Source organism: Diospyros lotus, chromosome 9 (genome assembly GCF_014633365.1).
Source record: "Diospyros lotus cultivar Yz01 chromosome 9, ASM1463336v1, whole genome shotgun sequence".
Taxonomy (NCBI): Eukaryota; Viridiplantae; Streptophyta; class Magnoliopsida; order Ericales; family Ebenaceae; genus Diospyros; species Diospyros lotus.
In genome coordinates, this window is record NC_068346.1 from 11,256,008 (window position 1) to 11,277,147 (window position 21,140).

At 44.3% G+C, this 21,140-nt stretch overlaps 1 protein-coding gene across 2 annotated transcripts in view; it reads right to left on the reverse strand.

The window, feature by feature from the left end:
• The window catches only part of LOC127810661 (probable DNA primase large subunit), a 47,346-nt gene that overhangs the window by 18,151 nt on the left and 8,055 nt on the right, over positions 1 to 21,140 (reverse strand). For both annotated transcript variants that reach the window (XM_052350244.1, XM_052350243.1), the window contains exons 16-18: positions 20,176 to 20,261; positions 19,849 to 19,942; positions 19,651 to 19,755 (exon numbers count right to left, since the gene is read on the reverse strand). In XM_052350244.1, coding sequence (XP_052206204.1) covers positions 19,651 to 19,755; positions 19,849 to 19,942; positions 20,176 to 20,261 — 285 coding nt within the window. The remainder of the gene's footprint in view (positions 1 to 19,650; positions 19,756 to 19,848; positions 19,943 to 20,175; positions 20,262 to 21,140) is intronic.

The following is a 21,140-nucleotide window of genomic DNA, read 5'->3' on the forward strand; positions in this document are numbered from 1 at the left end:
CTAGTGAGTTAACTCTTGAACCTCAACCTTTAATTCAATCTTCAGTACCTAATTCAGGGGAAGGTCAAGAAGATCAAAATCAGAACAATTCAGCTTCTAATAAACCTCTTTTGGCATATTCTAGAAGACCTCGTGCTCCTTAGTCAAACCAATTATCAAATCTGAAGGTATATCTAGAAGCTGATAACAATGGCAACATGGAAAGGGTGGAAACTAATAGGGCTGATGATCTTGATGTGCCAATAACTCTAAGGAAAGGGGTGAGATCATGCACTAAGCATCCTATTTCAAATTATGTGAGTTATTCAAAGCTATCCCCACAATTCAAGGCCTTCTGTTAGGCCACCGATACTGCAAACATACCAAATGCGTAACAAGAATCAAGGGAATATGGGGGACACCGCGAGAGGGAGTAACGACCAGCATGTGCGCCAGGAGTAGAATAGGCACTTGGCTGGTTTGTGTAACAAACCAGCATGTGCATGAACCTATAAAAAGGAGGTTAGAAGAGAGAGAAGGTGTGAAGAATTTAGAGTTTTTCTAGCAGGAGAGTCCTGGGCCTCTCGAATGCCTAGTTTTGTTGCTTATTTCCATTGTTTTCCTTGTAGTTGAGAGTCGCAATATAGCAGAAACTCACCTAATTCTCTGATAATCCTACCTATTGTGTTGAATCTCATCAATTTAATGTTAGGCCACCGATACTACAAACATACCAAAGGCATAACAAGAATCAAGGAAATATGGGGGACACTGCGAGAGGGAGTAACAGCCAGCATGTGCGCCAGGGGTAGAATAGGCACTTGGCTGGTTTGTGTAACAAACCAGCATGTGCATGAACAACCTATAAAAAGGAGGTTAGAAGAGAGAGAAGGTGTGAAGAATTTAGAGTTTTCTGGCAGGAGAGTCCTGGGCCTCTCGAATGCCCAGTTTTGTTGCTTATTTCCATTGTTTTCCTTGTAGTTGAGAGTCGCAATATAGTAGAAACTCACCTAATTCTCTGGTAATCCTACCTATTGTGTTGAATCTCATCAATTTGGTATCAGAGCATTCGTCGATCACCATGGTGAACCTAACCGAGAGGGTGGGGGACCTGGAGGAGAAGGTAGACACGATGAGGGGAGAGATTCAATCCATAAACCGTAACGTAGCAGAAATGCTCGAACAGTTCGCCATCCTGCGAACAAGGTGGGACGAACAAGAACGGGAGAGGAAGGCTAAGGCCCATGGGAGTGGATGACCAACGGAGTTTACCCCAGATTCCGAAGTGACCCCCAGGGGCGGCATGAACCAAGGAATGGAGGGAGGCATGAGTGCTGCATGGCGTCAGGAAGGGAGAGGTCGGTGACTGGAAATGCCAACCTTCGTGGGAGACAACCCGGATGACTGGATTTTTAGGGCAGAGAGGTACTTTGCGATCAACCAGCTGTTCGATGATGAGAAGATCTAGTTAGTCCGCAGCGTTGTGCTTCGGGGCAGGGGCCCTCGCTTGGTTCCAGTGGGAGTCTAGGCGCAGGGGGATCCGCAGTTGGGAAGGGCTCAAGCAGGAAGTTCTCAATCAATTCCGTTCGACTCAAGAGGGGTCGCTAGAGGAGAGGTTCTTGGCTCTACGACAAGATGGTGCTGTCAAGGATTACCAGCTGATGTTCAAGACTTTGGTCACGCCAGTGTCGGACATCTCTAAGGCGTTCTTGGAAGGCCATTTCATCAATGGCCTTAAGCCAGAAATCAAGGCTGAGATCAGGGTACTGCAACCTAGGGGGTTGGATCGGATCATGATGATGGCGCAGTATATCAAGGATAAAAATGCAGCCATGCTCAGCTGCAGTAGGGGTTAGAGAGAGAATGTCTCGCTGGGAGGGGGGGGCGATTTCCGTGTTCCTTCTTTCGGCTGCCTCACTTTGCGATTATTCTGATTTTCTTCAAGCGTTGTTCAGTGTTTCTCAGTTCAGAGATCCATTGTTCACTGATTAGCTTCCGTGGGTTGGATGCGGATTGGCCGATAGACTTTTCAACGAGTCAGCGCTCGGATTCATTGAAGCAGATTTCAAAAATTTTCAGATTTTCGAAATTCCCACCTCCACTTTTTTAATTTTCAGCGTTCATCTGGGTGCAGAATTCGTGAATTTTGCTAGCGAATCTTCTCAGTGGTGGTCCCCGACCTCCATCCTTGGAGGTTCCTTGCTGTATCAGCGTCCTTAGCTCTTGGGGGCCCCGGGCCATGTCAGACCAGTGCGTTTAGGTGGCTGGTATTTACTTCGGTCATCCTCCATGGCCAGTAAGGATAATCCACCTACGGGTTTGACAGACCCAGCTGTCGGAGCATGTACTAATGGCGATGCTTTGTCATCAAGCATCTCAACTAAGCCGGATGGTGATGGACCCGAATCTTCCACCAAGTCGTGCACCTTGGGGGATGAAGATACTGTTTCGGTCAAACAGGTGGAAGGGCCCAGCGAGGATAGTCCGTCTATTCCTTCTGAACCCAAAGCTTCGAGACCATGGGTAGGTCTATTTAAGAACTCCAAGAAGCAACAAGTTCATGGTTTTGCTCTACCAAAGTTTGAGAACAGTGGAGAGATGCTTGTTATTGATCCAATGGAGGTTGATAATGTTGAAAGAGCTCTGGGACATTGTTTGGTGGGCTACTTTGCTGGGAAATTCCCAGGAAAACAAGCCCTGCTAAAACTTTGCAGCTCGTGGAAAGTCCCATACCAATATTTCCCCCATTCAAGCGGATGGCTTATTTTCAAATTTGGGGATGCTGAATCAAGGGACCTGGTGCTTAGGGGAGGGCCGTACTTTGCGTTTGGGCGTCCCTTGTTTCTAAAGGTCATGCCCAAATGTTTTGAATTTGATGAAATGCTGGATGTCCATTTGCCTCTATGGGTCAGATTTCTAGGGCTTCCCATTGACTTCTGGAACCCAACTTTGCTTGTTAGGATTGCATCCAGATTGGGTGTGCCTATTGCAAGCGACAGAAACACAGCAACTAAAGAGAGGCTTTCGTTTGCTCGGGCTCTTGTGGAAGTTGATGTTTCTAAGGACCTGGTTCGTGAGGTCACTTTCATGATGCCGTGTGGTAAGCTTCGCCACCAGCATGTTGTATACGAGTATGAGCCCCAATTCTGTACTCTTTGTATGCTTTTTGGCCACACCCGTCAAGGCTGTAAGGCCACTAAGCAAAAATCGATTCCATCCGAGAGGCCTGTTCAGGGTCCTGAGCTGGTTCCTGTGGTGGGTAATGAGATCCCAAATCCAGTGCAGCAAGAGGATCCTCCTATGAAGGAGCAGGAGCAAGCGTCTGTGGAGATCAGTGCTGATGCCTTAATCACGCCGAATAAGGATCAGCCTGATTCTAAGAAGAAGAAACCTAAGGCCTCCAAGCAGAAGATCAAGAACAAGGCCTCTCCAAAAGTAAAAGAAATCCCTGAAGTCAAGGCCTCGGCTGAGGTTGACGTGGTTCATAAGGATGGGTCCCAACAGGAGGAGATTATTGCTTCTACTTCCGCCGATGTTCCTCAATCAGTTCCTCAGGTGGTCCAGGACACCATGCTTCCTTCTTCTCAGTTAAAGTAATCAGAGGATAGTGACCTTGAGGGCCCATTCACCACGGTGACTTACAGGAAGAGAAGTAGCAGGCTAAGGCAAGTCCAAGAGGATCATCCCGCTGAGTCAGTTATGGCAGCAGAGCAGAGTCCTTTGCCCGCAGATGGCAAAGTGCCAGTGGGTCCCTCTGCTAAGGTTAAGGCTCCCAGCCTGATGAAAAATGCCAAGAGGGGTTCAGCCCTCCGTAAGTCTTCATGATCTGTGCCAGCTGGAATATAAGAGGATTTAATATGCCTCTTAAGCATACCGGGGTCAGGGATCTCATGAAACGTAATAACATTGCTGTTATGGGTATTTTAGAGTGTAAACTGAATTCTGAGAAGCTTCAAAGGATCATGGCAACCAAGTTTCAAGGGTTGAGTGAGTTGAATAACTTCCACACCCATCAAGCTGGTCGCATTCTGATTCTGTGGGACTCTTTGAAAGTGGCTCTTGAGCCAATCGAAATTTCACCTCAAGTTATCCATTGCAAAGCTATCTCTTGCAGGGGTTCTTTCAAGGAAAAAAAGGGCTTCGCCAAGGTGACCCATTGTCCCCCTTCTTATTTATTTGTTGCCTTGAGTATCTTTCCAGATCTATCAAAGCTGCAACCAGCTCTTCTGAATTCAATTTCCACCCCAAGTGTGGTGATCAGAGAATTGCGCATCTAGCCTTTGCGGATGACCTGCTGCTCATGGCAAGGGGCGACCCCATATCTATTAAAATCCTTATGGACTGCCTCAATGGATTTGGGGCTGTTTCCGGCCTCTCAGCCAATGCCCTTAAATCCAGCATCTTCATGGCCGGTATTGTGGGACCTGATCTTGAAGTGATCCGAAGCCTTAGTGGCTTTCCCAATGGGTCCATGCCTTTTAGATATCTTGGTATTCCTCTTGCGGCCGAAAAGCTCAAAGTCTCTCATTATGCTCCGTTTGTGGACAAAGTGGCTGCCTACATCAATGCATGGTCCTCTGCTTCTCTTTCTTATGCAAGCAGGGCTGAATTAATCCGAGCAGTGCTTCAAGGTGTAGAGTGTTTTTGGCTCTCCATCCTACCTATTCCTTCAGCGGTTATCGTCCGCATTGTCCGTCTATGCCGTGAGTTTCTTTGGAACTCCAAGCACCCTCTTGTTCCTTGGAAAGACGTTTGTTTGCCTAAGGCGGAAGGGGGCCTCGGCTTCAAGGATATCAAGGTTTGGAACCTTGCACTTCTAGCTCGAACTCTGTGGGACATCCATTAAAAGAAGGATTCTCTATGGGTCCAGTGGGTCTCCCATGAATATCTTAAGGGGCAGTCCGTTTGGGCATGGTCTGGCAGAAGGGATGACTCCCCTCTTCTTAAGAAACTTCGCTGGATCAGGGACAAAATTCTGCTGGAAGCTGGGTCTAATGATGCTGCCATAGCCCGGTTAGCTTGCTGGGTCAGCAACGGTCGCTTTTCCATTTTATCAGCCTATAATTTCTTCCGCGACAAAGGCCCTTTGAGGGTTTGGGCAGCTGATGTTTGGCACCCGTGTGTGGTGCCTAAGCATGCTTTCGCCCTCTGGCTGGCTGCCAAAGCAAGGCTTCTTACGAGGGACAGGCTGCTTTATCTTGACATAGACAGAAGTTGCGCACTCTGTGGGGCTGATGTGGAGACCAACAACCACCTTTTCTTCCAATGCCCCTTCAGCGCATCTATTTGGGGTAGCATCCGTGAATGGCTGGGCCTATTGAGGCTCATGAGCACTATACCTAGTGCTTTAAAATGGTTAAAGAAGGAAGCTCGAGGATCATCGTGGCAAGCCAAGGTCAAGAGGATTGCCCTTGCCTGCACTGTTTACTACCTTTGGAACACAAGGAATAGGAAGATTTTTTAAGACAATTTGCCTTGTATTGACTCTATCATTCGTAGGATCAAAACATAAGTATACAGGGTCACTTTTACTTTGTATCCTCATGTTTTGATTCAATTTGAGACCCTCTCTATGGGTCACTGATTGTTTGCCTGGGTATGCCCAGTGTACTTGTACAGTTCTTTTGATCTTTATACATTTACCTTTTGATCAAAAAAAAAAAAAAAGAAGCCGACTCCTCATTTGAGAGTCTTTGGTCAGGTGAGCAACAAGCTGCCAGTGGCTAGTAGTGGAAGCAATGGCTCTTTTAAACGACTCAGTGAGGCCAAGTGGAAAGCCAAAAGGGAAAAGGGATTATGCTTTCGTTGTGATGAGAAATATTCAGTTGGCCACAGGTGCAAGAACAAGGAGCTGCACGTTATGATGATTTATGATGAAGAAAGGGAAGAGGAAGGAGCCGAGGTGGAAACAGGAGATGGAAGAGAAGAAGAAGAGGAAGTTAGGCATGGCAGTGAGGTCATTGAACTCTCCATGAATTCAGTGGTGGGGTTGACAACACCGCAAACAATGTGTTGAGCCAAGTTGCTCCAATCAACCTATTGTGTATTTTGATGTTTAACAAAACATAATTTTAGTAAAACTATTTTTAGTATGTTTAAAACCCCTAATGGATTTTTGATACTTGTTAAGTATTATAGTATTTTGTGTATCAAAATGAACCAAGAAATGCTATTTGATTCTAAGTAGAATATTAGCACACTATAAGGGAACATATAAGAAAATGTTTTCCTTTTGGAAAACTAACTCCCGGTATTTTCATAGCTAGTATTCATTATTGTGAAAATGATTTTTAGTGAATTTTTCAAGTAATGGAAAGTATGTTTTTGGAAGTGCTAAATTTGTCAAAATTGGAATTTGTTCTAAAACCCAAAATCTACTTTCTTATCTATTTGGATTTTGATTTTTTAGATATTTTTATTGAATCCAAATGGGGGGTATTTTATTATTTACATTTATGTATTAAAGTAAATGGAAGGTAAAATATAAATAAAAGAAAATGTGGACAAATGTAAATATCTTGTAATGAATTTATGCTATGTATTGTATTATCAAAGCAAATCTTATTTTTCTGAAATCTAGACTGAGAGTCGACTCCCGGTCAGGGACAGTCGACTGTAAGTCCATGGCAGTCGATTGTGGATGTGCATTAATCGATATAGCCGAACATTATTTATGCAGAGTCGAGGTAGCCGAGAGTGGATTTTGGCCAGTCGACTGTAGGCCAATGAAAGTCGACTGTCTGTAAGAAAGTTGACTGCGGGTTGAGCGAGAGTCGACTGTCGGCAGCGAGAGTCGACTGTGGGTGTCGCGGAGTCGACTGTCAGTTTGAGCAGTCGACTGCCAGACTCCAACGGTCGGATTTTTGGAGCCGTTGCAAGTCGTTTTAAGAGCCCCATTAAAAATATCAAAGGGAGAAATCTTGAGAAGGCTAATGCTCTACCATTTCCTATCTTCCTAAAGCACACCCAAGCTCTCAAGTATTCAATCAAAGCAATCCAAGGCCCAAAAAGCTTCAAAGATCTATCCATTGGAGCCTCAAGGCAAAGAAGAAGTTTTTCTTCTTATTGGTAACTTGTATAATTTCATTTTGCCTTATATATTGTTCTTGTATTGATATCCATTGTAGTCCAAGTATGTTGGACATAAGATTGATTTATTTGTATTAAATTGTGGATTGTGAGTGACATCCTAGAGCCCAAGTAATCTAGGTGTATTATTGTGTTGTAATAGTTTCCGAGGTGAATTAAGGGGAAACCTCGGGGTGTACAAGTTTGCTAGGTGTTCTTGTGTGGAAACCTAGCGGTGGTTTTAGTGGAACCTCAAGTGTCGGTTTGACCTTGAGAGAGTGGAGTAGGTGTTGGATACACCGAACCACTATATATCTTGTGTTTATATTGTGGTTGTTTGTGTATTTATATTGCTATCATTTCCAAACAACATATATATTTATAACAAGTGTATTTTGTGTATAAGGAAATCTCAAGAGTTTTAAAAGGGAAAGAATCAATTCAATAAGTTTTTAATCACTCAATTCACCCCCCCTCTTGAGTGGCCATTGTGTGTGTTAAGGGACCAACACAATGAAGCTGCAAGGGGATATAGAAGGGCAACTAGTGGTAGTACTTATTGATGGAGGGGCGACGCACAATTTTATAGCTGCAGAACTGGTGAAACGGTTGGGGTTGCCACGAACAGAAACTATCGGATATGGGGTGATCATGAGGACAGGAATGGCGGTGCAAGGGGCCAGCATTTGCAAGGGGGTGAAATTGCACCTACAAAACTTACAAATCGTGGAGGATTTTTTGCCCATGGAGTTGGGTAGTTCTGATGTAATCCTTGGGATGAAGTGGCTGGCAGCAGTGGGGAAGATGAGAGTGGATTGGAAGGCTTTGACTATGAAGTTTCAGGTTGGGGGATTGGTCGTGACCTTGCAAGGAGATCCCAGCTTGAGCAAAAGCTTGGTATCCTTGAAGGCTATGATGAAGGCCTTCAAGGAGAATGGAGAAGGAATGTTGCTTGAACTGGGAACGATGGCAGCTGAATACAATGGCAGTCAGGTAGAGGTTCCACTGTTCCTAAAAGAGGTGTTAGCAGAGTTTGAGGGGGTGTTCACAACACCTGAAAGGCTGCCTCCTTCCAGAAAAAAGGATCATGCAATCAACCTACTACCAGGCACGGTACCGGTTAGTGTGCGCCCCTATCGTTATCCTTACCTACAGAAAAACGAGATTGAGAAGATGGTAGGAGAGATGCTAGCAGCGGGGATTATACAACCAAGTTCCAGCCCTTTCTCTAGTCCGGTCCTACTTGTCAAGAAGAAGGATGGCGGGTGGCGTTTTTGTGTGGACTATAGGGCTTTGAATAAGGTGACCGTGTCCGACAAGTTTCCAATTCCAATGATTGAGGAGTTGTTGGATGAGCTTCATGGAGCCAAGGTCTTTTCCAAACTCGACCTTAAATCAGGGTATCATCAAATTCGCATCAGAGCTGAGGACATTCCCAAGACAGCCTTTCGGACGCATGAAGGTCATTACGAGTTCCTCGTAATGCCTTTCGGATTGACTAACGCGCCAGCCACGTTCCAGTCGCTGATGAATGACATCTTCAGGGAGCAAATGAGGCGTTTTGTGTTAGTCTTTTTTTATGACATATTGGTTTTCGGCAAGGATTTTGAACAGCATGCACAACACTTATGTTGTGTTCTGGAAGTGCTGGCAGCTAACCAACTATTTGCGAATAGGAAGAAGTGTTTGTTTGGACAACTGGAAATTGAGTACTTAGGCCACATTATATCACAGCAAGGGGTTTCAGTTGATTGTAGCAAGATAAAAGCTATGTTAGATTGGCCCACTCCCACCACATTGAAGGAATTGCGTGGTTTCCTTGGTCTCACGGGATATTATCGGCGCTTTGTTAAGGATTATGGCAGGATAGCATGGCCTCTCACAAAGCGACTTCGAAAGAACAATTTTTTCTGGGATGAGGCAGCTGAGCAAGCTTTCCAACGGCTCAAGGTTGCCATGGTATCTCTGCCTGTTTTGGCTTTGCCGAATTTTGACAAGCCATTTGTGGTTGAGACGGATGCGTCTGGACAAGGTATGGGGGCAGTTTTAATGCAAGATCATAGACCTATTGCCTATTTCAGTCATGCCTTTAATCAATTGGGGAAGAGGAAATCAGTTTATGAGAGAATTGATGGTCATTGTATTTGCGGTGCAAAAGTGGCGGCATTATTTGTTAGGACATAAGTTTGTGGTTAGGACCGACCAAAAGAGCCTCAAATTTCTGATGGAGCAAAGGTTGGTTAGCCCAGAATATCAAAAGTGGATGCTCAAGTTAATGGGGTTTCAATTCGAAATTCAATATAGGCCTGGACTGGAAAACAAGGCAGCAGATGGTTTGTAATGCATCAGCCACTCTGCTGCCCTCTTAACATTAACCGTCCCTCAAGTTCTCCAACTTGATCAGCTGGCTCGGGAAGTAGAAGAAAATGAGTGGCTGCAACGGGTGGTCAAGGATCTCCAGCTTGATCCTACTTCCAGACCCCATTTCCAACTGGTGGACAGCCACCTTCTCTACAAGGGTAGGCTGTACCTACCGAAGGGCTCTTCTCTCATTCCATTGCTTTTACATGAGGGACATGATGGGAAGGTGGGAGGGCATTCAGGATTCTTGAAAACCTACAAGAGGATTGCAGCCAGTGTATACTGGTCAAGTATGAAGAGGGACATCCACAGATATGTGAGTCATTGTGCTGTCTGCCAACAAAACAAGGTACTAGCCCTGAAGCCGGGAGGGCTCCTGCAGCCCCTTCCTATCCCAAACCAAATTTGGGACGACATTGCTATGGACTTTATCGAAGGCTTACCAAAGTCGGGCAAAATGAACTCGATTTTGGTGGTAATAGATAGACTCAGTAAGTATGGGCATTTCATCGGGCTTAAACACCCTTTTACAGCTGGAGAGGTGGCAGGCATTTTCATCAAGGAAGTTGTGTGGCTTCATGGTTTACCCCAGTCCATTGTATCCGATCGGGACAAGATCTTCATGAGCAAATTTTGGGAAGAGTTGTTCCGCCTCCAAGGCACCAGGCTCCACCGCAGCACAGCTTACCATCCACAAACGGATGGACAAATGGAGGTGCTGAATAGGACATTGGAGACATACCTTCGCTGTTTTGCTTCCTCTAAACCTAAAGCTTGGTTTGTGTGGCTGCCTTGGGTTGAACTTTGGTACAACACTTCGTACCATACAGCCTCGAGAATTACCCCATTCTAGGTCGTTTATGGGCGAGAACCGCCAGCCATATTGAGGGTTGAAATGGGATCCACTCCTGTTTCAGTAGCAGAGCAACAACTGGTTGAAAGAGATCACATTTTGGAGGAACTCAAGGCACAACTATTAAGGGCTCAAGCAGTAATGAAAAAGGGGGCTGATATGAAAAGAAGAGTAGTGAAGTTTAAGGTTGGGGACTTAGTTTACTTGAAATTAAGACCCTATCGGCGAAAGACATTGGCTAGTCGTTCCAATGAGAAGTTGGCTCCTAGATTCTATGGTCCATTTGAAGTGGAAAAGGAAATTGGGCCTGTAGCTTACAAGTTAAAGTTGCCTTCACACTGCAGCATTCACCCAGTCTTCTATGTGTCCCAACTACGAGAAGCCAAAGGTGCGTTGCAAGCCACTATGGAGATTCCTAATTAGTTAACTGCAGAATTGGAAATGTTGGTGGAACCGGAGGCGGTGCTGGGGGTTAGGCCAGGAACGGGAAGTAATTTACGGGGATTGGATGTCCTACTCCAGTGGAAGGGATTACCTCCTTTGGAAGCCACTTGGGAGCCTTATAGCCTGATTCAGCAGCAATTTCCCTCTTTCCACCTTGAGGACAAGGTGAAAGTTGGGGAGGGGAGTAATGTTAGGCCACCGATACTGCAAACATACCAAAGGCGTAACAAGAATCAAGGGAATATGGGGGACACCGCGAGAGGGAGTAACAGCCAGCATGTGCGCCAGGGGTAGAATAGGCACTTGGCTGGTTTGTGTAACAAACCAGCATGTGCATGAACAACCTATAAAAAGGAGGTTAGAAGAGAGAGAAGGTGTGAAGAATTTAGAGTTTTCTGACAGGAGAGTCCTGGGCCTCTCGAATGCCCAGTTTTGTTGCTTATTTCCATTGTTTTCCTTGTAGTTGAGAGTCGCAATATAGCAAAAACTCACCTAATTCTCTGGTAATCCTACCTATTGTGTTGAATCTCATCACCTTCACAGCAAGCAATGATGATATAGTGATCCCTAAGGATATATATCATGCATTGCAAGATGAAAAATGGAAGGCAGTAGTAATGGAGGAGATGCATGCCCTAGAAGCTAATAAAACCTAGGATATTATCTATCTACCAGAAAGGAAGAATATTGTTGGCAGCAAATGGGTATTCCAGAAATCAAATGGAAGCATTAACCGGTACAAAGCCAGGTTAGTAGCTCAAGGGTTTACCCAAACCCAAGGGTTTGATTATGAGGAGACCTTTGCTCTAATGGCCAAGCTTAATTCTATTAGAATTTTAGATTGGAAGCATTATCATTGGCCGTTAATTTAGATTGGAGGCTACATCAACTGAACATCAAGAATGCATTCCTAAATGGGGAGCTAGAGGAAGAAATATACATGAAGATTTCCCTGAGTTTTGAAACAGAGAGCGCAAGAGGAAAGGTATGCAAATTAAAGAAGTCCCTATACGGCCTTAAGCAATCTCCAAGAGTTTGTTTCAAGAGGTTTAATGACACTATTATTTAGCTAGGATACAAACAAGGGTTGTTAGATCATACCCTATTTACAAAAGTTGAAGCTAATGGCAGAAAAACAATCCTTATTGTCTATGTATATGCCATTATCATCACAGGGGATAATGTTCTGGAAATTGAGAAGCTAAAGGGGCAACTAAGAGCTGCATTTGAAGTAAAGGATTTGGGAGAATTAAAATACTTTATAGGAATGGAAGTAGCAAGAAGCAAGGAAGGAATATTTATATCTCAAAGAAAGTACACGCTAGATTTGTTGAAAGAAACTGGTAAACTTGGCTATAAGCCAGCTAATACTCCATTTGAGCATAATTGGAAGAACAAAGAAGACATCATAATAGAATACCAAGTAGACAAGGGAAGGTATCAAAGGTTGGTGTGAAAATTGATCTACCTATCACTCACACAACCTGACATTGCATATGTTTACGCATAGTAAGTCAGTTCATGCACTCTCCCACAAGAAGACACCTTGAGGCTGCATACCATATTCTAAGGTACCTAAAAGAAACCCCTGGAAAATTACTCTTATTTAAGAATAATCAAGATAGAGGAATAAGCACATTTGTGGATGTTGATTGGGCTGGTTCTGTTGAGGATAATAGATCTACATTCGAATTTTGTACAAAACTATGGGGGAATTTGGTAACTTTGAGAAGTAAGAAGCAATCAGTGGTGGCAAGAAGCAATGCAGAAGTAGAGTATAGGGCTTGGGTGGAAAAAATGCTTGAAGACCTACTTCTACCAGTACCTTCTCCAAAAATTCTCTATAGTTACAGCAAATCGGCAAATAGCATTGTGAATAATCCGGTTCAACATGGCCAGATGAAACACATGAGAATTGACTGACATTTTGTCAAGCAAGAAATAGAGAAAAAAAGGTATAAATCTTACTCATATTCCTATTGAATTTCAAAAAGCATACATCCTTACGAAAGCTATGCAAAAGCAAGTATTTGAGTCCATTAGAGGCAAGCTAGGAATGATGGATATCTATTCACCAGCTTGAGGGGGAGTGTTGGAAAGATAAAGAGGAAGAATTCAAGTCTCACGAGGAAAAGAAGAATTCAAGTCTCACGAGGAAAAGAAAAATTCAAGTCTCACTAGGAAAAGAAGACTTCAAGATAAAAGAGATAAGGATATTTCTTAAAATAGATAAGGAAATTCTAATATGAAAAATATATTGTTGTAACCTAGACCTAAATTTTAAGAGATTTTCTAGGAACTTTTGTGTATATATTTACAATTTTTAGATTAATGAAATTCATGGAAGTTATTTCCCCCCATTAGAACTTCTACTCAATTTATTTTTCATAATCTAACTTGTTTGAATTAGGATAATCCCATTATCCCAAGAGGGCATGTGCTTCAAATAGCAGAGTCAGGTCCATGTACTCAGGTTAGGTTGGATCACCCTGCATGGGCGCCCTAAACAACCCAGCCCAATCAACGTAATCAATCTGGTTTGCAATCAAATTGACCAGGACTTAGGCTGCAATTTACACATGCAAGCCCACTACAGCCAGCTCTCATCAAAGGTTGGCCTTTCCCCCCTTGAAACTTAAATGGCTTCAACGCATGGAGTGAATGGGAAAAGTTTTACTTCAATTTGTCATTGATCCATAGTGACTATGTATACAACAGACAACGACAACAACAACAATAATTCCAAACCTTAATTCCACTAGGTGGAGTTGGCTACATGAATTCTAGACCACCAAGCATACATCATAGGGGGTAAACATACACCAACTACCTTCCTTGAAGGTACCCACACCAAAAGGTAGCACCAGTATAAACCAATAAAAGTTCAAAAAATAAGCTACAATTGTCATCTATATAATGCGAAGGTTATATCTGCAGTTTGAATTTTATAACTGCAGAGCCATGAACAAGGGTAAGAGAAGAGTAAAGAGACTTGAATTCTGTAAACAACTTGAGTTAGAAGATACCTCTACCTAGAGAGTTCGTTGGTTGGACCATGACTTGGATTTGTTGGATAACTCAAATTCTAACTAGATAGGGATAAAATACTCCAAAAAACCGAATCCTACATTGGATAGGGATAGAGATATGAAACCTAATCCCAATCAAATAGTTGCCTGCAAACCCCCCCCCCCCCCCCCCCCCAAACAGTATAAAATTCAGTGTGGTACAATTAGATGGCCAGAGTTACGTGAGAGAGTAACCAAGTTATTTGACGTTGTGTGGGTTTATAGTTTCTGTCTGTCTGTCTAGAAGCTGCATGATTGTTTGAATGGATTATCTCCTTTGGGATCAAAGATGCAGGTCTGCTGAAACTGAACCATATTAATATTTTGCGTCTTCTTTCCTGATTTATATGTGTGATTGTGTGATCCGATCCTAACATGCTGGTTCTTTAAAAATTGAAAATGCAATACATGCAGTGGCAAATGAGTTCATTTGCAGTTAGACAAAACCATAGCATTAGCAGACCCAGAAAATGATGAAAACAAGAAGATGAACTGGACCGACCACTCATTATAGCCATATTGACAGAGTTTTGATAGGATTCCAATAGAATTCCAATACAATCCAATATCAATATATTCCAATCCCTTTCAACAGAAAAACAAGAAGGAAACAGGGCATCCGAGAGGCCCTAACTCTCCCAATTCTCTACCAAAAGCTCGCTGTCCAATTCTCCATCTCCTATCCTACTTATACCCCCTTCCCATGCTTTCCTAACAGAATTCCCCATTCACACTGCTGATTATTCCTTCAGCAATGTGGATTACAACTTTACCCCTCCTTCCCCATGCACACATGCTGGTTGTTACACCTGCATGTGCGGTCCCCTTAAATCCAGCCTCAAGCCTTCAGTTGCTTGTTACGCCTATGATAGGTTTGTTGCACCGGCGGCCTATCATTACTCCCCTCTCGGACTTTCACCTTGTCCTCAAGGTGAAAAGCTGGAAATTGTTGTTGAATCATGTTGTAGGGCTCCCAGGTTGCCTCTAACGGTGGTAAGCCCTTCCACTGGATCAGGATATCCAGCCCGCGTAAGTTAGAACCCTTCCCAGGCCGCACTCCCAACACTGCTTCTGGTTCAACCTTCATTTCTAAGTCAGCCTGCAGCTCGAGAGGAATCTGCTCCATTGCGCCGGGCCTGCCCTTAGCTTCTTTCAGCTGAGACACATGGAAAACCGGGTGAACCCGACAATTGACTGGGAGTTTGAGTCTATAAGCCATTGACCCCACCTTCTGCTCAATTTCAAATGGCCCATAGTACCTCGGAGCCAGCTTCTCATTAGGTCTGCCAGCTAGGGACTTCCTTCTATACGGCCTTAATTTCAAGTAGACAAAATCACCAACTGCAAATTGCACATCCCTTCTCCTCCGGTCAGCCACCTTCTTCATAATCACCTGAGCTCGTTCCAGCTGGTTCTTGAGCTCGTCCAATGCTAAATCTCTCTCCAGCAACTGTTGTTCCACTGTTGATACCGGGGTTGATCCCTTGTCAAATCGGATCACGGTTGGCGGCTCCCTCCCATAAACAGCTTGGAAAGGAGTAATCCGTGAAGCAGTGTGGTATGAGGTGTTGTACCACAATTCCGCCCATGGCAGCCACACATACCACCCTAAAGGCCTTGCTGATGCAAAACAGCGCAAATAAGTCTCTAAGGTCCGGTTGAGTACTTCCGTTTGCCCATCCGTTTGCTGGTGGTAGGCCGTACTACGTTGAAACTTAGTGCCTTGAAGTCGAAATAACTCCTCCCAAAAACGACTCATAAACACCTTATCTTGATCCGAAACAATAGTTCTAGGCATACCATGCAACCGTACTACCTCTTTTATGAAAATTCCAGCTATTGCTCCAGTTGTAAAGGGGTGTTTGAGACCAATAAAATGGTCGTATTTGCTGAGCCTATCTACAACCACCAATATAGCATTCATATGACCCGATTTTGGTAACCCGTCAATAAAATCCATGGCTATATCCTCCCAAATCTGACAAGGAACCGGAAGAGGCTGCAAAAGACCCCCTGGAGATAAGGACTCATATTTACTTTGCTGGCAAATGACACACCTTTCCACATATTGGCGTATGTCCCGCTTCATGCCTGCCCAAAAAACACTCGCAGCAATCCGCTTATAAGTCTTTAGGAACCCGGAATGACCCCCTACACTGCTATCATGACCCTCTTGGAGCACCAAGGGAATTAGGGAAGACTTCTTAGGCAGGAACAACCGCCCCTTATAGAGGAGTTGGTCGCCTACCAGCTGAAAATCTGAGCTGTAAGCTAGATCCGCCTTTAATTTCTGTATGATCCCCTGTAAATAAGCATCCTTCTCCACTTCTTGGACCAGCTGATCGAGTTGCACCACCCTTGGCACCGTTAGAGCAAATAGAGCTGTTGGGTGGCTAATTCTCGAAAGGCTATCTGCAGCCTTGTTCTCCAATCCCGGCCGGTAGTGTATCTCAAAATGGAAGCCCATTAGTTTCAGCATCCACCTTTGATAATCCGGGCTCACCATTCGCTGCTCAAACAAAAACTTCAAGCTTTTTTGGTTCTTACTATGAACTTCCTTCCCCAAAGATAATGTCTCCATTTCTGGACTGCAAACACCATGGCCATCAACTCCCTTTCGTAAACCAATTTTTTCCTCTCCGATGGTTTAAGAGCATGGTTGTAATATGCAATCGGTCTATGATTCTGCATCAACACTGCCCCTACTCCATGCCCTGAAGCATCGGATTCAATTATGAGGGGCTGATCGAAGTCCGGTAGTGTAAGAACTGGCAGCGACACCATGGCTGTTTTGAGCTGCTGGAATGCTCGTTCAGCCTCTCCATCCCAACGAAAGTTGTTCTTCTTTAGTTTCTCGGTGAGGGGCCATGCCATCTTACCATAATCCTTCACGAACCTCCGATAGTACCCCGTAAGACCAAGGAATCCCCGCAACTCCTTTAAGGAACTTGGCGCTGGCCAGTCGATCATGGCTTGCACCTTGCAACGATCAGCCGACACACCTTGTTCGGAGATGATATGGCCCAAGTATTCAACCTCCAACTGCCCAAAGGAGCACTTCTTTTTGTTGGCAAACAGCTGATTTGCGGCCAGCACTTTCAGCACACAACGTAAGTGCTGCAAATGTTGGTCAAAATTTTGGCTATAGATTAAAATATCATCAAAAAAAACCAACACAAACCGACGCAAATACTCCCTGAAGACGTCATTCATCAAGGATTGGAAGGTGGCCAGGGCATTTGTCAATCCGAAGGGCATGACGAGGAACTCATAATGGCCCTCATGTGTTCGAAAGGCGGTCTTTGGTTCGTCTCCAGCCTTGACTCGAATCTGGTGGTAACCAGATTTGAGATCCAATTTCGAAAAAACCTTCGCGCCATGTAGTTCATCCAGCAATTCATCAATGACTGGAATAGGAAACTTGTCGGGGATTGTCACCTTGTTGAGAGCCCGGTAGTCTACACAAAACCGCCATCCCCCATCCTTCTTCTTAACGAGCAACACCGGGCTAGAAAAAGGGTTAACACTAGGTTTGATAATACCAGCTGCCAACATCTCTCGTACCATCTTTTCGATCTCATTCTTTTGGAGATACGGGTAGCAGTAAGGCCGAACACTAACCGGGGGGGTGTCGGGTAGGAGATTGATGGCATGATCTCTGTTTCTAGTGGGTGGCAGTCCCACTGGGCTGGAAAAAACTCCTTCAAACTCAGCCAATAATTCCTCCAAACTTCCGGGCAGCCCCACTTACAGCTCATTGCATTCAGCAGCCACCTCTCCAATTTCCAACAACACTCCCTCCCCACTCTCCTTCAACGCCTTCATCATAGCTTTTAGGGAGACTAATGTTTTACTTAAGCTAGGATCACCCTGCAAAGTCACTGCCATCCCCCCTACTGAAAAACTTCATGGTCAGATTCCTCCAATCCACACTCATCTTACCCACCGAAGCCAGCCATTTCATGCCAAGAATGACATCCGAACTTCCTAACTCAAGGGGAAGGAATTCTTCCACTATTTGCAAGTTATCCAAGGACAATTTGACCCCCTTGCAAACTCCTGCACCTTGTACCGCCATTCCAGTTCCCATTATCACCCCATATCCCGCCGTTTCCGTCCTCGGTAAATTCAAGCGTTGCACCAACTCGGAGGAGATGAAGTTATGGGTTGCTCCCCCATCCACCAGAACTACCACTGGCTGCCCTTCTATGAGCCCCCTTAGCTTCATCGTTTGAGGGGTAGTTAATCCAACCACTGAATTCATAGATAATTCAATCACCTCTCTTCCATATTCCACCCCTTCGTCACCTCCTTGCTCCTCTTCTTCTTCTGCCGCAGCCTCGCCTATTTCTTCATCATAGAGCATCAGCATTTGGAGCTCTTTGTTCTTGCACCTATGGCCAATCGAGTACTTCTCATCGCAGCGAAAGCAAAGGCCCTTCTCTCGCCTTGCCTTCCACTCAGCCTCACTAAGTTTCTTGAAAGGAAAATTGCCACCATTACCTGCGGACTGAATCCGGAGGCCTGGCTGGTTCACGGACCTTTGGGAGGAACCCACACCTTTCTCGGGTACCGGTGACAGCTGACTCGCGATTGCGGTGGTGGTGGAATAACCGCTCCTAGTTGACCCAGCTGCCCGATGGTAATGTTGAAGAGCTAAGTTCTTGTCCTCAACGTTTTGTGCCACCACCATAATTCGATCAAGCCCCCGCGACTGTAATACTCTGATCTCGGCTCGTATCTCTGGGTTGAGGCCGTTGAGGAATTGGCCCTCCAACAATGCCTCCGGCAGATCAAGTACTGCCGCAGCCATGGTCTCAAACTTCAAACAATACTCCTTCACCAATCCCTCCTGCCGAAGAGCCAAGAACCGCTCCTCTAACGACCCCTCCTGAGTGGGGCGAAACCGACTCAGAAGTCCTTGTTTCAGGCCCTCCCAGCTCCGAATTCCTCTTCGCCTGGTCTCCCATTGAAACCACGACAGCGCTGCGGCTTCAAAACACAGGGCTGCGGAGTCAATCTTCTCTTCATCCGTGAGTTGGTTGACAGCAAAATACCTCTCGGCGCGAAAGACCCACTCATCTGGATTGTCTCCTTCGAAGAGAGGCATCTCCAATCGTCTTCCACGTAAGTCCGCCCGGTACTCGTCCCCACTACCCCCTCCCGGATTGCAACCCCCCTTAACTCCAGGGGTTACTTCGGAATCCAAGGTGAATTCCAAAGGCCCTTCCCGCTCTCTGGACTTGTTCTTCCTTTCCCGCTCCAGCTCATCCCACCTCGTTCGCATGAAAGCGAACTGTTCAAGCAGCATCGCTACATTACGCTCCACCGACTATACATTCCCTCTAATGTCGTCGACTCCCCTTTGGACGCCTTCCACCGTCGACTCCAACTCGCCAACACGCTCTGTCAAGTTCACCATCAGGTGCGGATTGGCTCTGATACCAAATTGATAGGATTCCAATAGAATTCCAATACAATCCAATATCAATATATTCCAATCCCTTTCAACAGAAAAACAAGAAGGAAACAGGGCATACGAGAGGCCCTAACTCTCCCAATTCTCTACCAAAAGCTCGCTGTCCAATTCTCCATCTCCTATCCTACTTATACCCCCTTCCCATGCTTTCCTAATAGAATTCCCCATTCACACTGCTGATTATTCCTTCAGCAGTGTGGATTACAACTTTACCCCTCCTTCCCCATGCGCACATGCTGGTTGTTACACCTGCATGTGCGGTCCCCTTAAATCCAGCCTCAAGCCTTCAGTTGCTTGTTACGCCTATGATAGGTTTGTTGCACCGGCGGCCTATCAAGTTTTTATTGGTCAAGTTGATAAGCACTAAAATGATCATAAAATTTTGTTCAGGATTTTACCTGTTTCAGGATCTTTTGGCTGTCAATGAAATATTGATTTGGATGATTAATTCCAGCATCACAAGATGAGCCATGAACAGCTTCAAATGTCAACGTGCAAGCCAACTGCACAAATCATATTCACAAACATGACCCTTGTAGAAAGTGAAGGAAATATACCAGGAATAATCCTGAAGACAACAGACTAAATTCTCTAACCTGATAATGTCTGTTCCTTGCTTTATCAACCACATCTTCCATTGCACGATTGCCAACTCCCATTTTACCAAGGGCTGCTCTCAAATTCTCCTCACTATCATTGAACATGACGCAGATGACTAAAATGATCCAATGGAATTATTCTTTTCATTGATAATTATCCTAATTATCCAGTTGAATTATTCTATATGAAAACACAACTCATGTTAAAAGACACTTTCTTAGTGTGAGGCAGAGACAGGCACAACCACAAGTATGGAGTTTACCCATCACTTGTGCATGAACTCAGCCTTAATTGCACTGCAACAGATCAGTTGAAGGGTGGACCTGAAATGACGAAATGGGCAGCCATGATGATCCCCAACACTTGGTGTTGACGAGATGATCTTTTGACAAGCATAAGGCGTATAATCCTGCCATCACCAGGAAAGAAAATTATGTGGTAACTGGAAGACAAACTCTAAATACAGGGAAGCTGAAGCTGACACCTTGCTTCCTGAGTATCAGGAATGAAGATACTACCGAGAGAAACATCAGAATAAAAAAAAGAAAATAGATTTGGAGATATTTCTATACTGCAGCTAATATTTTTAAAATGGCAATTTGAATCATAAGCTGAAAAAGAAATTGGGATCATTGACTCTGACATGCAATTTGGAATGTCAAACTGTTCGTTATACACATAGATGTGTACACGTTGTAAAAGAGTGAAAAGATGATAAAATCACAGAAATAAAACTAGTTATACACCAATGATGCAAACACTCAGCCCATCCCATGAAAACAGTGACTAAATATATTGTTGCAGTAGTTCAAATTAAAAAGTGATCAGAAAACTTGTTTCTAACAATTGATTCACTTAAAACAAAGGATATCAACAAGCTGTAGTTACAACAACATTTTTACAAGTTTCCATAAGGGAAAAATTCTTAACCCTAATGGTGTTGAAAGCTAAGATTATAGATTCAAAAGTGTATTAGCTGATCTATGCTTATGTATACATGCATTATGGTGGTTGAACAGTCATTAGTACAATATATATACCACATAAATTTCAGGATATGAGAACTAGTGAGAGGTCCTTCTTATTGCTAATTGATTAGGATTAAGCGGGGCCTCTAGTAAATGAAGGATAAAAGAGAATAAAGCATGATAGTCTAAGGAGTTTAACATATGCATAAGAACATAAAAGAACTAATAATTGAAAAGAGGAATACTGTGTTTTAGGTGTTTGGCCTATTTTATTATTCTGCAATATATAACATATACACATATATCGGGGAGGGGAAGGC